The sequence below is a fragment of the Mesoplodon densirostris genome, chromosome 4, assembly GCF_025265405.1.
Source record: "Mesoplodon densirostris isolate mMesDen1 chromosome 4, mMesDen1 primary haplotype, whole genome shotgun sequence".
Taxonomy (NCBI): Eukaryota; Metazoa; Chordata; class Mammalia; order Artiodactyla; family Ziphiidae; genus Mesoplodon; species Mesoplodon densirostris.
In genome coordinates, this window is record NC_082664.1 from 124,356,532 (window position 1) to 124,372,809 (window position 16,278).

Consider the following 16,278-nt stretch of genomic DNA (forward strand, 5'->3'; position numbering starts at 1 on the left):
TCTAGAAGAGCATACTTAATACATATATATTTTGGTTGTCAGGCAATTCGTTGAATTTGTGAATTCAGTGGCAAATTATTTTATATTATCTAGTGCTTTTTTTAACAATTGCAAAAATCTACTTTTCATTTTTTATTGAAATATATTTGACATATAACATTGTGTAATTTTAAGGTGTTCAACACCTTATAATGTATAGTTAGATCATTTATATATTATAATATTGCCATTGTAGCAATACTTAGCACCTCTATCATATTTCATAATTATTCTTTCTTTTTACTAGTTGGAATAATCAAGTTCTAATCTCTTAGGAAGTTTGATGTTTATAATACAGTATTGTTGTCTATATTCACTGTACTGTGCATTATATTTCTAGGGCTTATTTATACTTATTGCAAGTAAACTTAACATCTTTCCTGTCCTCCGTAACCACCATATTACTCTCAAGTTTTACAAGTTAGGCTTTTTAAAATTTCACATATAAGTGACATCAGACAGTACTTATCTAACTTATCTCGCTTAGCAAAATGTGCTCAGGGTTTATCCATGTTGTCTCAAATGGCAAGATTTTATTCCTTTTTATAGTTGAATAATATTCCATTGTTATTATATATAACATGTTTTCTTTGTCCATTCATTCTTTGGTGGACACTTAGGTTGTTTCCATGTCTTGGCTATTGTAAATAATGCTGCAGTGAACATAGGGGTGTAGATATCTTTTCAAGGTAGCATTTTCGTTGTCTTCAGATAGATACCTAGAAGTACTTATGTATTATTTATCTTTGATGTCTGGATCATATGGTAGTTCTACTTTTAACTTTTTGAGGAACCTCCATACTGCTTTCCATAGTGCCTGCACCATTTACGTTCCCACTGACAGTGCATCAGGGTTCCCTTTTCTTCACATCCTTGCCAGCACTTGTTATCTCTTGTCTTCTTGATGATTGCCATTCTAACAGGCATGAGGTGATAGCTCACTGTGATTTTAATTCACATTTCCCTGATGATCAGTGATATTGAGCATCTTTTCATGAACCCATTGGCCATTTGGAAGTATTCTTTGAAAAAATGTCTGTTTAGTTCTTCTACTCACTTTTTAATTAGATTGGGGGTTTTTGTTTGTTTTTCTGATGTTGAGTTGTATGAATTTTTTTTAATATATTTTGGATATTAACCCTTTATCTAATACACAGTTTGTAAAAATTTTCTCTCATTTTGTAGGTTGCCTTTTCATTTTGTTAATTGTACCTTACTGTGCAAAAGCTTTTAAGCTTGATGTACTCCCATTTGTTGATTGTTGATTTTTGCTTTTGTTGTTTGTACTTTTGTTGTCATATCCAAAAAAATCAATGCCAAAACCAATGTTGAGAAACTTCTTCCCTATGTTTCATTCTAGGAGTTTTATAGTGTCAGATCTTATGTTTGAGTCTGTGATACATTTTGAGTTAATTTTTGTGAGTGGTGTAAGGTATGGGTTTAATTTCAGTGCTAGACATATGTTAATCCAGTTTCCTAGCACCATTTGTTGAAGAAACTGTCTTCTCCACTTTGGGTGCTCTTGGTTCCCTTGTTGAATATTAGTTGACCATATAGGCTGGGGTTAATTCTGGGCTCTTTATTCTGTTCTTGGTCTATGTGTCTATTTTTATGCCAGTACCATACTGTTTTTATTACTGTAGCTTTGTAGTACAGTTTGAAATCAGGAAGTGTGTGATACCTCCAGCTTTGTTCTTTTTCTTCAGGATTACTTTGGCTATTTGGGGTCTTTTGTGGCTCCATACAAATTCTAGGATTTTTTTTCTATTTCTGTGAAGAATACTGTTGATATTTTATGGGAATTGCATTGAATCTATAGACGCTTTTGAATATTATAGACATTTTAGCAGTATTAATTCTTATCCATGAGTACAGATATTTTTCTATTATGTCTTCTTTGATTTCTTTCAGCAGTCTTATAATTTTTGTTGTACATATTTTTCACTTCCTTGATTAAATTTATTCCTGGGACTTACCTGGTAGTCCAGTCGTTAAGACTGTGCACTTCCACTGCAGGGGGTGTGGGTTTGATTCCTGCTCAGGGAACTAAGATCCCACATGCCACGAGGCACAACCAAAAAAATTTAAAAAAAAAAAAGACAAAAAAGAAAATTACTCCTAAGTATGTTATTGTTTCGATGCTATTGCAAATGGGATAGTTTCATTTCTTTTTCATATGTTTTCTCCTTAGTGTATAGAAATGCAACTAATTTCTGTATGTTGATGTTGTATCCTGCAACTTTACTGACATCATTGATTAGTTCCAACAGTTTTTTAGTAGAGTCTTTCGGATTATCTTTATACAGGATCATATCACCTTCATTTCTATATACAGGAAGAGTAACTTATTCTTCCCCAATTTGGATGCCTTTTATTTCTTTGTCTTGCCTAGTTACACTAGCTAGGGCTTCCAATACTATATTGAATAAGAATGGTGAGAGTGGACATCCTTGTCTTATTCCTGATCTTAGAAGAAAAGCTTTCAATCTTTCTCCATTGAGTATAATGTTAGGTTTGCATTTGTTATACATGACCTTTATCATGTTTAGGTATGTTCCTTCTATACCCAACCTGCTAAAGGTTTTTTATCATGAAAGGATGTTGTATTTTGTCAAATGGTTTTTCTGCATCTATTAAGATGATCACGTGACTTTTATCTTTCATTTTATGAATATATATTATGTTTATTGATTTGCATATGTTGAACCATCCTTGCATACAAGGCATAAATCCCTCTTGGTCATGGTGTACAATCCTTAAGAGTTCTTGAATTCAGTTTGCTGATACTTTGTTGAGACTTTTTGTTCCTATGTTCATCAGGGGTATTGATCTATCGTTTTCATTTCTTATGGTGTCCTTATCTGGCTTTGGCTTCAGGGTAATGCTGGCCTCATATCAATAGAATCAGTTTGGAAGTATTACCTTCTCAAATTTTTGTAAGAGTTTGGGAAGGATTGATGTTGATTATTCTTTGAATGTTTGATAGAATTCGCCAGTGTAGCCATCTGGTCCTGGGGTTTTCTCAGTTGGGAAGTTTATGACTACAGACTTAATCTAGTTGGCTATTATTGGTCTGTTCATATTTTCTCTTTCTTCCTGATTTAGTCTTTTTTTAATTTATATTATATTGGAGTGTAGTTGATTAAGAATGTCATGTTAGTTTCAGATGTACAGCAAAGTAGTTCAGTTATACATATATATGTATCCTTTTTCAAATTCTTTTCCCATTTAGGTTATTACAGAACATTGAGCAGAGTTCCCTGTGCTATACAATAGGTCCTTGTTGTTATCTATTTTAAATATAGTAGTGTGTATATGTCAATCCCAAACTCCCAATTTATCCCTCCCCTTTGGTGACCATAAATTTGTTTTCTGAGTCTGGGAGTCTTTCTGTTTTGTAAATAGGTTCATTTGTATCATGTTTTTTTTTAGATTCTGCATATAAGCGATATCATCTGATATTTGTCTTTCTGGGTTTTCTAAAAAATATTTATTTATTTAGGCTGCACTGGGCCTTAGTTGCGGCATGTGGGCTCTCAGTTGCAGCATGCGTACTTCTTAGTTGCGGCATGCTGACTTCTTAACGGCAGCATGCAGACGCTTAGTTGTGGCATGCGAACTCTTAGTTGTGACACACATGAGAGATCTAGTTCCCTGACCAGGGACCAAACCTGGGCCCCCTGCATTGGGAGCTCATAGTCTTATCCACTGGACCATCAGGGAAGTCCCTTTCTCTGTCTGACTTACTTTACTCAGTATGACAATCTCTAGGTCCATCCATGTTGCTGCAGATGGCATTATTTTGTTCTTTTCTATGGCTGAGTAATATTCCATTGTATATATGTACACATCTTCTTTATCAATTCCTCTGTTGATGGATATTTAGGTTTCTCCCATATCCTGGCTATTGTAAATAGTGCTACAATGAACACTGGGGTGCATGTATGTTTTCAAATTATGGTTTTCTTTGGGTAGGTGCCTGGGCATGGGATTGCTGGGTCATACAGTAGTTCTATTTTTGGTTTTTTAAGGAACCTCCATACTGTTCTCCATAGTGGCTGTACCAGTTTACATTTCCACCAACAGTGTAGGAGGGTCCCCTTTTCTCTACACCCTCTCCAGCATATATTATTTGTAGATTTTTTGATGATGGCTATTCTGACCAATGTGAGGTGATGTCTCGTAGTTTTGATTTGCATTTCTCTAATAATAATTAGTGATGTTGAGCATCTTTTCATGTGCTTTTTGGCCATCTGTATGTCTTCTTTGGAGAAATGTCTATTTAGATCTGGGTTGTTTTTTATTGGGTTGTTTTGTGTTTTTTTGTTTTTTTTTGTTTTTTTTTTTTTTGCGGTATGCGGGCCTCTCACTGTTGTGGCCTCTCCCGTTGCGGAGCACAGGCTCCGGACACGCAGGCCCAGCGGCCATGGCCCACAGACCCAGCCGCTCCGCGGCACATGGGATCCTCCCAGACCGGGGCACGAACCCGTATCCCCTGCATCGGCAGGCGGACTCTCAACCACTGCGCCACCAGGGAGGCCCCCGTTTTGGTTTTTTTTTTTTTGATATTGAGCTGCGTGAGCTGTTTGTATATTTTGGAGATTAATCCCTTGTCGGTAGGATCATTTACAAACCCCATTCTGTGGGTTGTCTTTTCATTTTAAATATTTTAAATATAGCAGCATGAATGCGTCAATCCCAAACTGCCAACTTATCCCTCCCCTTTGGTAACCAGAAGTTTATTTTCTTAGTCTGTTAGTCTGTTTCTGTTTTGTGAATAGGTTCATTTGTATCCTTTTTTTTTTTTTTTTTTTTTTTTAGATTCTGCATATAAGTGATATCATATATTTGGAGTGATTATTGATATCACTCCTTTCTGTCTCCTTTCTTTGTTGTTGTTTCTGTCTACCTTTGTAAAGTGGTGGTTTTCCTTAGTGATTTGCTCAGTCTTCCCCCAACTCCCGCTTTTTTTTTTTAATGTTTCATGCCTCTAGATTTTTGTTTTGTGGTTACCTTGTGGCTTATAATATATTTCATAGGTAAAATAGTCCTTTTCATGCTGTTGATAGCACCTTGTTTTCATTCGCCTATAAAGATTCAACCCTTTTTACTCCTCCCCTTTTATACTTTTGATGACCCAATTTACCTCTTTTTATGTGTACTTTCATTTGTTTTTATGTCACTAATTAGCATCATTCTGTTTCAGCTGAAGAACTCCTTTCAGCATTTCCTGCATGGCAGGTTTTGTTTGTCTGGGAAAGCCTTTATTTCTCCTTCATAGCTGAAGGTTAACTTCGCTGGATAAAGTATTCTTGGCTGGCCGTATTTATCTTCAACACTTTGAATATGTCATTCCACTCTTTCCTGGCCTATAGAATTTCTGCTGGGAAATCCACTGATAGCCTTGTGGGGATTCCTTTGTAGGCTACTTTTTTTTTAACCTCTGGATGCCTTTAAGATTTTTTCTTTTTTTTTTTCTTTGATTTTTGACAGTTTCATTATAGTGTGTTTTGGAGAAGGTCTTTTTGCATTGAGATAATAGGGTGTCCTGTTAGCTTCTTGGACTTTTATATCCCATTCCTTCCCCAGGCTTGGGAGATTCTCAGCTATTATTTTTTTAAATACCCACTCTCTGCTCCCCTCTCCCTCTCTGCTCCTTCTGGTAGACCGTTATTCTTACATTTATTTTGTCGTCATATATGAGAGTTCTCGTAGGTTTTCTTCACTTTTTAAAAATCTTAGTTCTCTCTTCTCCTGAGTCATTTCTAAATTTCTACCCTCCGAGTTGCAGATTCTATCCCAGATCTCATCTGCCTTATTTCCTAAGCTTTCTATACATTCTTGATGTCATTCATTGAATTCTTCAGCTCCAGAATTTGGTTCTTTTTTAAAATTTCGGTATATTTGGTAAACAACAAACACCTTACATTCAGTAACTTTATTTCTATATTCTTGAATTGCCTGAGTTTTCTTGTAGCTCAGCAAATAAATCCTTCATCACAGCTATTTTTAATTCTTTATCAGATCACCGTGTTCTGTGCCTTTGGGTTCAGTTGCTGGAGAATTATTATTTTTCTCATTGTGATACCATATCACTGTGATTTTTCATAGTGCTTGGTAAAATGTGCCCCTGCCATTGAGTTTGAAGTAGCACACGTTTCTTTTATTAGTTGCTTACTTTGTTCAACACTGGCAATTAGAAACCTTGCTTTTATTCTCCAGAAGGTGGCACCATAGCTCAAGTTTTCGGTTTCTCTACCTGAGCCGGCTCTGGGGCTGTGCTAGGGAGTGCCTGTAAAAAAGCTGGCAGCAGAGTGGGCAAGTGTGGGCTCAGCACCTGTGTTTGCCCACAGCCTGGCAGGGAGATCCTCCACTGCGGGGAGCCCCCAGAGGGCCATGCATGGACCTCCTGCTGAAATCTGAGGCAGAGGGCAGGGAGTGAGATACTTCAGTGCCCTTTGTTCTTGTCTCCCTCTTTCCACTTCCACTAGTCAGGGAGGTCGCTCCTGAGGAATTCGTGCTGCTGGAAAGAAACAGGTTCCTCCAGCTGTGACCAGCCAGGCAGTCCCTTAGAGACCTCTGTGAGGGAGGTGGCTGCTGTCCCTGGCAGTGGACGCCCAGTGTGCTCCTGCTCTTCCTCTGCCTCCAAACTGGTCTCCGTCCCGCTCCCCACAGTGTGCCTGGTTCTCCGTCGGGCTGGCTGGACCTCCTGTCCACCCGGTGCTGCACTCCCAGTCTAGCTTCCCACCGCGCCCACAGCGAGTGGGGCTGAGGCGCTCCCTTGGATCTGCAGCCCTCTCCAAGGTCCATCCACCTACGTTCTGAAGCGCTTATCGGTAGAAATCTTTTGGATGTTCTGGTGTAATGTACAGATACTTTTGTTCAGTTATGAATGACCCATTAGTTGTTCCCTTTTTTCCCCTCTTTTATTTACAACTCACACTGCCATGCTGCTGCCAGCACTTGCTCCTCTACCTTATATCTATGCATGTGAGTTGGGTGTAATATCAGTAATTTAAAATTTTCATACCTGGAGACTGAGTGCTGGTCTTGAAACCCTAAGTTGAACGAAGTAAAAGGAAGATTCCAGATCAAACACAGTCTGTGTGTGAAGGATTGCCCAGGGGCTGCAGTACACCCAGTGGGCTGGGAGAATGTTCCTGGTTTTCAACAGAGGAAATAGTCCCAGAACCTAGCATTGTGCCTTGCTGGCACATTTGTGGGATGAACTAAAAGAAAGCACTAGAAATTTCTCTCACCACATTGAGGATACTTGTTTCAGCATGCAAAGGAACAGCTTCAAAAGGGGCTAAGTGTTAAATTACTATCAATCACACAACCTTGTATTTTAGTGCTTTTTATTTCAATTCTTTTGGTATAGCTAAATGTCAGAAAGTACATATATACAAAATTCAGAACACCTTCCTAAAATGGTTTTAATATTGGCCAGTCTCTGACATCTTTATTTATTTTGGAAGTTTGAATTGTCAAATATGTCTAAAGTGCATTCTTGCAGCTAATCAATAGCAGCATTTGTTTTTTTTAAAAACCCTTAAATATTCAGACAAGAAGTAGAAAAGTCACAATAAAAAGCAAAGCGTGATCTAGATATATATTTTCCTTAATCACCTAAAACAAATACATGCATGAATTAGTTTATAAGTATACAAGAAATATACAAAAAAATAGCATTATAAAAAAGTTCATATGGCATGAGAAAGAGGAGGGGTCTTTCTCTGCTATTAATATTAAATATGGCAAGGTGTATAATATAAAAAGTTTGTAGAATCCTAGATATCTTTGGAACCATAGGGGAATCTTTATGTAGGCCAGTGTATGATGACATATCTGAGGTCTGTGGTATTCAACAAAGCTGGAGTTCTACAAGATGATTCATTCAGAAGACTCCTTCTGGCATTGCTTTGGAGAAATCAACACAAATGAAAATGTTCTTTTGTTATTGGGACTGTCAATTCATGGCTTCTTGCGCCTAAAATGAAAAAAAATGAAAACCAGCATTTAGTGCTGAATTTTGCAATAAATCTCTAGGAGGGCTTTGAGAGAATTCCTGTTTTATCATGGGAAGAGTTAAAAGTCCTTCTAAGAAAGCAAATAACTTATAAAATATGCTTATCTAGTATTAAATTTAAAAAACAGAACTTTCCATCTTTATCCTGTTGCATTGATTTTCCAAACTGCCTAAGGAATACGTGTGTCAAAAATGGACACATGGACCTGTATAGGTAGATATTTGAAAAGCAGTGGGTTTGATTAATATGGGGAGAAAAATGGGCCATAAATTCTGCCATTCCGTTTTATTTTAGCGAACACTTTTTGCTGTAAAAAGAGGGGAATTAGGAAAGAATGAATTACACGAGGAGCTGCCATCCCTGACTCCAGCCTCCCCTCCTTATAGGTGATCTCAGTTCAGCCTCTGAAAACTTCATGAGCACAGGCAAAAAGAACAAGAGCGAATGTTCTTACAGCTCTAATTGCTCTTATTCAGCACCCCCGACCGCCCCCCCCGACCCCGGTTCTCAGCACTGCTACTGCCTAGCGTCGTCTGCCAGTAGGGCCCAGATATTCCAACGGGCAAACAAAAACCACATAGGTCCTCTTTAAAAAAAAAAAAAAAAAAAAAAAAGTGGTTGGTAGGGAGAAGGGGTGGTGGGGAGGGAAAACACAGAGAAAGGCCACACGTGGTCAGTACTCACTTGGGTTGTGCATGGTGCTGATACCCAGGCCCCAGCTGAGACCCTGCTCTCATCTCTACAGCCACAGAACACTGAGAGAAAAACCACAGAGAGGAAAGATCAGCTCCTCTCTGCAGTCTATTAAACAGACCTATTTAGACAGATTCAACCAAGGTGAAATCCAACATTGCTTTCTAGTCCAGCGCAGATACATATGTTAAAATACTAATCAGGTACTTGAAATTTATTTGATGTGCCACAAAAATTGTGAGGTGGAAGGGTCTTCAGAGATCATTCAGGTAAATCTCCTCATTTTCTATCAGGAAGAAGAAAGTGGCAAAGGCTAGAGCTTGGCCGGCTGGCCCCCACCTTCCCATGATCTTTATTATGTCACTCTCTCCTCAGGAATAACAGTTCCACAGGGAAGTTCTTCTCCTGAGAAGATTCCCATCAGTTTGATGGGCATTCTTGTTATTCTAGGGTGATGCTCTCTGACTTGATTCTTGGGCCTTACCCCTCTACACTAAAAACGGGCTTTGAGCTGAAGAGCTCCAGTAAAACCAGAGCAGAAATACAAATACCTTCTCAGATGTGCTGGGGACAGGCCTACAGGCTGCATTGGCCATGTGGGATCAGACCTTAGTTGTTTGTTTCAAAGAGCATGAAAAGCTACAGCTGGTAGGGCTTAAAATATGACATCCCTAGCAAATATTTTTTACTCCTACCCTTGTTTCTACGTCGGTCCATTCAGACTCTGTTCCATCTGGTGGGGCAGGTGCTCCTGTGGAAGATTTTCGTTTTCGACTACAGAAAAAGGGAAAATAGAATGCAACAGTTATTTTTTGTATCTAAGAACAGGAAATATATTAGAAATAGGGAAATACCATATATACTCCTTCAGAGAATTGATACATTTTACAGGCTAGTCAGTTCCTCAAGAATGAGCAGCTAAGAAAATGACAGCCCTCTAAAGAAAGGAATTTGATGATCACTCACCCAGTTGGTGATTCTTGTTTCAAAGTCTCAATTTCAGTAAACTGGACGGATTGTCCACCACCCCTTGTTTTATAAACATCACCCTACAGCCAAGAGAAAAGGTCACCATTACACTTTTTATACATCCAAAGGGTAAACATACATATATATTTCAAATTAAATTGAAGACTCTGCTGTTTTATGGAAACTCCCATCCACAAAACCAGATGGTGCTTGGACTGCTGGGTCTGTACCGTTAAAATACTTTCTCACTAAAGAAGTCCAATGTAATATAATTAGTAGCATTCTTAATTGCAGAAAATAACATTCCTTTTTATTCAACCTATAATTTAAAAACTACACTAGAGATCAAGAAATCTGTCAGAAACTTCTAAACGTTAGAAGGCAGTATACTTTCTTCTCTGGATGTACCCCTACTCTCATATTCAAATAACAGTACAGTTGTTTTTGTTTTTGTTTTGCCGCACTGTACAGCTTGTGGGATCTTAGTTCCTGGTCCAGGGATCGAACTCAGGCCCTCGGCAGTGAAAGCACAGAGTCCTAACCACGGACTGCCAGGGAATTCCCTCAAGTGACAGTACAATCAAAGGTAGGAGTTCTTTGTTTGGTTTACTTCTTAAGTAGGGGTTAAAACAAAATACATATTAATTAAAAGTACGTAATACATCTGGAGTTCCTCTAACAAACCTGAGACTCTAAGCCTCATTTGACAGAAAGTAGCAGATTTAGTTCTAATTTAGCAGAGTCATAATCTAAGTAGTTACTTTAGTTTTCTAACAAACAAAAGGGTTTTATCAATACCCATTTGAGTTCCAGTTGACACTGCCTGTGTTGACACACAGGAAGAGTAAATGGTTTTTTGTTAAGCTGACCTTCTCTTGTGTAAATTTTTTACCTTAATTAGCTTAGTTTCAATCTCCCCATCGGAGGCTAGTTCCTGGTGGGTCAGCATGTACTTCTCACACTTAGCTAGTGCCTTTTCATTTGCAACAGATACAGTGATGGCATGAGGGACTTGTGGCTGCATGACTGTTTCAGTTTGCAGGTTAGAGGCAGGCTTATGATCTACCCATCTGTCTCCCGCAGAGCGTGATCGTCTGTGTCGCAGACGAATTGGTGGTGCATTCTGATCAGGTTGAAAGAGGAATCAAGAAACAAGCATAACCCAGAATTAATTTAAGCGTGCAATTAGAAGTGCAGCAGTTTGGGCTACATTAGTTGGTGACAATATCAAAACAAATGCATGAACCTTTTCAAAAGCTAAACGTTACTCAAGCAATTTAAATGTTCTCTTTGTATTTAAAACCAACGAACATCTTTTAACACCAGCTTGTGTATATGTATTATATATTCTACTAGGGAGCTTCCCTTTCAACAAAGAATGGAAGGAAAAGTTCTGGTAATGCCGCTCGTCTTTCCTGCATAGGTGGTATTCAGGACAAGTAATTCATTTTGCATTCTTAATCAAAAACCAGTATTTGTGCCTGCTATTGTGAGGTAATCTGTTAGGTCCATGACTAAGTTAAAAGCTTCAGAAAGACCAGCAGAAGCCCTAAATATATCATAAGCCTCTAAACAAGAGAGAAAATACTACTGTTACAAAACAGGACCCTCCCCGAAGCTGATGGAGCTGTAGACTACAGACTGCTAAAGAACATAAGGTATAATGAAAACCTTGTGTATAAAATGATTAAAAGAATGTAAATAAATACTTCTGAGTACTGTTAAAAATCTCAAAACACAACTTTTTGAAAAGTTCAGAAACAATAATGGCTAAAACATACCAACATTTTTCCCCCAAACGTTTCATAAAGGTTCCAAGAACTAGATAAAGAATATACTGTCAAATCAGCCTCTATCATACAATGAAAAACTAGATGCTTCCAGTAAAATGTTACATAACTTTAGGACAGTTAAATTTAGCACATTCAGCCTAAGGTGGGGGGGAATCACATACAGAACATAGTTAATAGTTTCTTTGTAACTTTGCAAACATCTTTCTGTTTACAAAACTGAAAGGAAATGAAACAGTCTGCCACAGCCCAAATCCTTCAAAGCTGGTCAAGTATGAACATCTAATTTAAAATGCGTATGCGGAGAACTGAAGTGTTTTTCCCTGTACAAGAAACAAATGAAGCACTAGTGACAAATCATGATACTAAAACATGGGCAATAGAGTTTGCCACTCTGGATGCCCAAACCTCACAACAAGCAGGAAACTTCCCATTCTTAAAATAGCTTAATGTTGTAAAGGAAGAATGTGGCTCTCATGTCCTACCATTTAGCAAAGGTGTCAGATTTCTCAAACACACTTAGCAATAAATACATTCTGAAACAAGCTTTGGAAAGACAACAGTCCTTACATTCTACTATTGTTTATGAAATAAATGATATTTTAAATTTCTTCCTCACTGAAGTATTATAAATTCAGTCCACCTGACCTAATTTTTGACCAACAAACCCAGATGCATAGACACTAGCCTAAACTTTTCTCTGCTGCACTTCTAAAGAGATTTTGATTTCAAATGAAGAAGTTAAAGGACCTCTAGTAAATCCTCTTAAATATCTCATAGCCAAATTAGATATTACATAAATGTTGATCAGGCATAAGTAGGCCTTGAATAGTTTTCAGTCTATAGACTTGCATGAAATAAGGGGGATTTATTAGAGTTGATCAGAAAGACCAGCCACCATGATTTGCTCCCTAAAAAGGTTTAAAGCAAAATCTGCAAAGTAAAGAACTTAAGCGACTTTAGAATTATCCGTTGCCTTGGTAAATACCTTGTAATTCATCATCATCCCTTAATAATCAGGAATGCAGGCCACCTGAATGAAATTTTCTGCACCCTAAATTATACCACAAGAAAATCTAAAGCAAATATTTACTGTAAGATTAAGTTGTTTAGAAGAAAAATTCTTAAAGAGATATATTAAAATTTTACTAAATGTAAATTCACAATATTAACTTTGTCCACTTACTCAGATTCAAAGGAAAACTTTACTTTAATCCTTAAGAAGAAAATATAGACACGAATTTGTTTAAACACCCTTGAATGAGGCAGAGCCCTTGTAAATTGAAATAAAGGCCTTGAGATTAAACGCAATGTATTGGAGATGGAAACCTTTCTTCAGCAGTTATAAAACAGCTGGCCTGGGCTCTTCAAAAAATAGTCAATGTCATGAAAATCAAAAAAGGGGAGGATGGACTATTTTATATTGAACGAGATTAAAGAGAGATAATAACCACATAGAATGTATTCACCTTGATAGGACCAAGGTTTGAAAAAAGAAAAGCCATTATTGGGACAACTGGGGAAATGTAAACATGAACTGTTTCAGGGTTAACATCTTAGGTGTGATGAAGATTGTGGTTATGTAGGGCACAAAGTCTATGACTTACTGTCAAAGGTTCAAGAAAAAAAATATTTACAAATCTATTTTTCAAAATAAAAGTCTGGGAAAGCAATTTTAAAAATGAAAGTTCGAAAACAGCAAAAAGTCTAATTTGGGGAAGAGAAACCAAAATCAGAAATGGAAAATGTGCTCTAAGACACTCAGTCACTGACTTTGTGGATGCTCATCAGTTTATGCAGCTGAAAAGCACATGTGACTCTGGGATGTGCCCCACTGACTTGCTTTCACTGAACAGGAGGCAGTATTTCTGTGCCAAATGGGTTTAGGCTTTTTCAGGTAAAGAGCTAGGCCTCAGTTTCAGGGTGATTTGATCTTTCAAACTAACAGAAAAATTAGACCTTGTTTATATTAGCGCTCACCCATCTTTCCATTGAACTTTCTGAACCAAGTTAGTTAAAAAAACACAGAAGATTAAAATCTATTGCTACAATGCTTTAAAATAATACTGGCACTAACCCTGCTGCAGTGATCCTCTTCTATTTCTATCTCATTTCTGAGTGAAGGAACCACCTCCCTGCCTTCAGTCCGGTACATCCCTCGCCTTCTGTCTGACACGATACAAGTTTTACTTTGTCCTGGCTCCTTCTGCCTACGCCTTGCAATAGATGTGACATTGAGAGGTGTGTTGTACGAAGGAATTTTCTGCTCCCATTCCGAAATACAGGAAGCTACAGAAATGCTGCTGCAAGAGTTAGAGCCCCTATGTAGCTGTGGCTGGCTCATGAGTTGCTGGCCGTTGGAAATCTGAGCAATATAGTTACTAGAAGGCTAAAAAAATTGAAGAGAAATTAATGAGCAAGACTTGAAAAAATGAAACAATTCATTACTTAAATATTAGCACAGGAAGACATAATTTTTGTACTAAATTACTAATTTTTATACTAAATTTGTGTTTATACTAAATTTGAAAATATTTATAAATAGAAATTTGAGAAATACAATAATATAAAACAAAAAATTGATTCTCACAGAAATAGTCACCTAATCTGAACAAACCTTCTCTAGTACTACTAAGTTACTACACAACTACAAATAACTTACAGGTACTGGTGATGGAGAAACAGGTCTTTGAGTAGCTTTTTCTCGATCGCGCTCCCGAGAGGGTCTCTCTGGCCTTTCAGCTTTGGGTTCAGTAACAATAGCCTTCAGTTGTTTCAGTTTTTCATCTTTCACCCAGAGTTTATTTTGCATCTCCAGCTGTTTGGCTGCCACTCGACGCTCCTGAAGATTATATATGGTGATAAATATTCTAATTCAGTTATAGCAAACAAATGCACTAGTTTACCTGAACGCTTTACTTCCTAAAGATGAGAGTTCTCCAGTTCTTCATAATGCTTATTAATTTGTTGTGACTTGTAAGGGCAGAGGAAGGAAGGAAGGAAGAGGAACTGAATAGGGGCTGCTGTGGCCACCACCACTAAAACCCTACCCCAAGTACAAGGGATTCAGAATGCTCCAATTAGAGATGAATCATCCCTGACGTGAGCACTGTATGAATGACACTCACACATTCTTTCTCCCACTTCATGGTTGTTTCTGTCACCATGCCTTGCATCCTGGCCTCTAGTCTGCGCTTGTCAGAAAACTGTTGCTGAAGTTTCTGATTCTGGGTTTCCAGCTCCTGTTGCAGATTGCGCTTGTCTTCTTCATAGATAGTCGTTGTTTTCTCTAAAATCTCAACCTGGGAAAGTAGACCATTATGTTCAGCATTTGGTATGTAAACATTTCAAGTAGGTTTAAAATAATCTCTCTCGGGCTTCCCTGGTGGCGCAGTGGTTGGGAGTCCACCTGCCGATGCAGGGGACACGGGTTCGTGCCCCAGAGTCCACCTGCCGATGCAGGGGACACGGGTTCGTGCCCCGGTCTGGGAAGATCCCACGTGCCGTGGAGCGGCTGGGCCCGTGAGCCATGGCCACTGAGCCTGCGCGTCCGGAGCCTGTGCTCCGCAACGGGAGAGGCCACTATAGTGAGAGGCCCGCATACCGCAAAAAAAAAAAAAAAAAAAAAAAAAAAAATCTCTCTCATAATCTTATGCAAGGATAGTTATGGAAAGAAAAATCATGGAGAAAGCATTTTCTTCTAAAATTTCATCTGAATTCCCACCTCCATTCCTAGAAATGAGAACTTTTAAACAAGTTCCTCACTGAAAGATGAAGTTATAACTGATTTCATGTGAAAATTACTTTTCCTGAAAATTAAGGCCTAAAATTTAATTTTTAGGCTATTTTCAGAATAGAGAACACTATATCGGTTGAGATTAGCTTCTCTCTAGAATGAATGTGTACTCTCTAAATGATCCTCAGTGAATGAGAGAACAAACATTACACATTAGTAAATCAAAAAGCAAGCTATAATCAAAGCTAAACTGTAGAACATTCTCTTCGATTGCTAAAGTCTATTTCATAAAATTAAAGAGTGTATTACCCCTTTTATGCTTTTCACTCATATTTCCTCTTTTTGGGGATGGGATGAAGATTAGTAAATAACCAAATGATAACTCCCAGTAAGCAGCAGCTGCTGGCCAGTATAGCAGAACGGCTAAGTCAGAGACCAGTGCTAAATATACATCCATGATAAAGCCAACCTTGTATTCTAAAGTTTTGTTTTTCTTCTCCAGTCGTTCAATTTCCGATTTCTGTCCTGAGATCACCTTTTCCTTTTCATTTAGTTTTCCTTGAATGTAGTTTTCTTTATTTAAAACAGCATTGTCAAATTCTTGCAACAAAGCTTTAAAAGTAATAGCTGAAACAAGAGCATGCAGGCCAAGGTTACTCCGATTCGAAAATAACCAAAGAAATCAACTTTTATGTGATGTGGGCATTTTTTCTGAGCACATTTCCTCACTTCAAAATGAGGATTTAAATACCACTTATCTCACATTTTTCTTATGAAGATAAGTGTAAGTACATTCACTGAGCACTTACTATGTACCAAGCTGTTCCTGTCCTACATGATTTTCACACATTATCTCATTTATCCTTACAGCACCCTGATGTAGGAGCAATTACAATCCCCATTTTGCGGATGGAAACTAGAAATAAAGGATTAAGTGATTTTCTCAAAGATAGTTATTATAATGTAATACATGTTAAATGCCTTGCAAATAAGTAACTAGTAGGAACTAAAAAGTAGCTGT

The 16,278-nt window shown here is 37.9% G+C and overlaps 1 protein-coding gene and 1 long non-coding RNA gene across 5 annotated transcripts in view; one reads left to right on the forward strand and one right to left on the reverse strand.

Moving 5' to 3' along the window:
• LOC132488657 (uncharacterized) overlaps positions 1 to 16,278 on the forward strand; it is a 30,879-nt gene that overhangs the window by 14,048 nt on the left and 553 nt on the right. The window contains exon 2 of the long non-coding RNA XR_009531795.1: positions 10,203 to 10,317. This is a non-coding gene — a long non-coding RNA (uncharacterized LOC132488657). The remainder of the gene's footprint in view (positions 1 to 10,202; positions 10,318 to 16,278) is intronic.
• The window catches only part of KIF23 (kinesin family member 23), a 34,972-nt gene continuing 26,089 nt past the window's right edge, over positions 7,396 to 16,278 (reverse strand). For 3 of the 4 annotated variants that reach the window (XM_060097094.1, XM_060097093.1, XM_060097092.1), the window contains 9 exons: positions 15,727 to 15,884; positions 14,650 to 14,823; positions 14,184 to 14,363; positions 13,599 to 13,910; positions 10,624 to 10,854; positions 9,729 to 9,811; positions 9,458 to 9,536; positions 8,754 to 8,824; positions 7,396 to 8,029 (listed from right to left, as the gene is read on the reverse strand). In XM_060097094.1, the coding sequence (XP_059953077.1) occupies positions 8,014 to 8,029; positions 8,754 to 8,824; positions 9,458 to 9,536; positions 9,729 to 9,811; positions 10,624 to 10,854; positions 13,599 to 13,910; positions 14,184 to 14,363; positions 14,650 to 14,823; positions 15,727 to 15,884 (1,304 nt within the window). In that variant the 3' untranslated portion in view covers positions 7,396 to 8,013. The remainder of the gene's footprint in view (positions 8,030 to 8,753; positions 8,825 to 9,457; positions 9,537 to 9,728; positions 9,812 to 10,623; positions 10,855 to 13,598; positions 13,911 to 14,183; positions 14,364 to 14,649; positions 14,824 to 15,726; positions 15,885 to 16,278) is intronic. The other variant, XM_060097095.1, reaches the window with a different exon arrangement.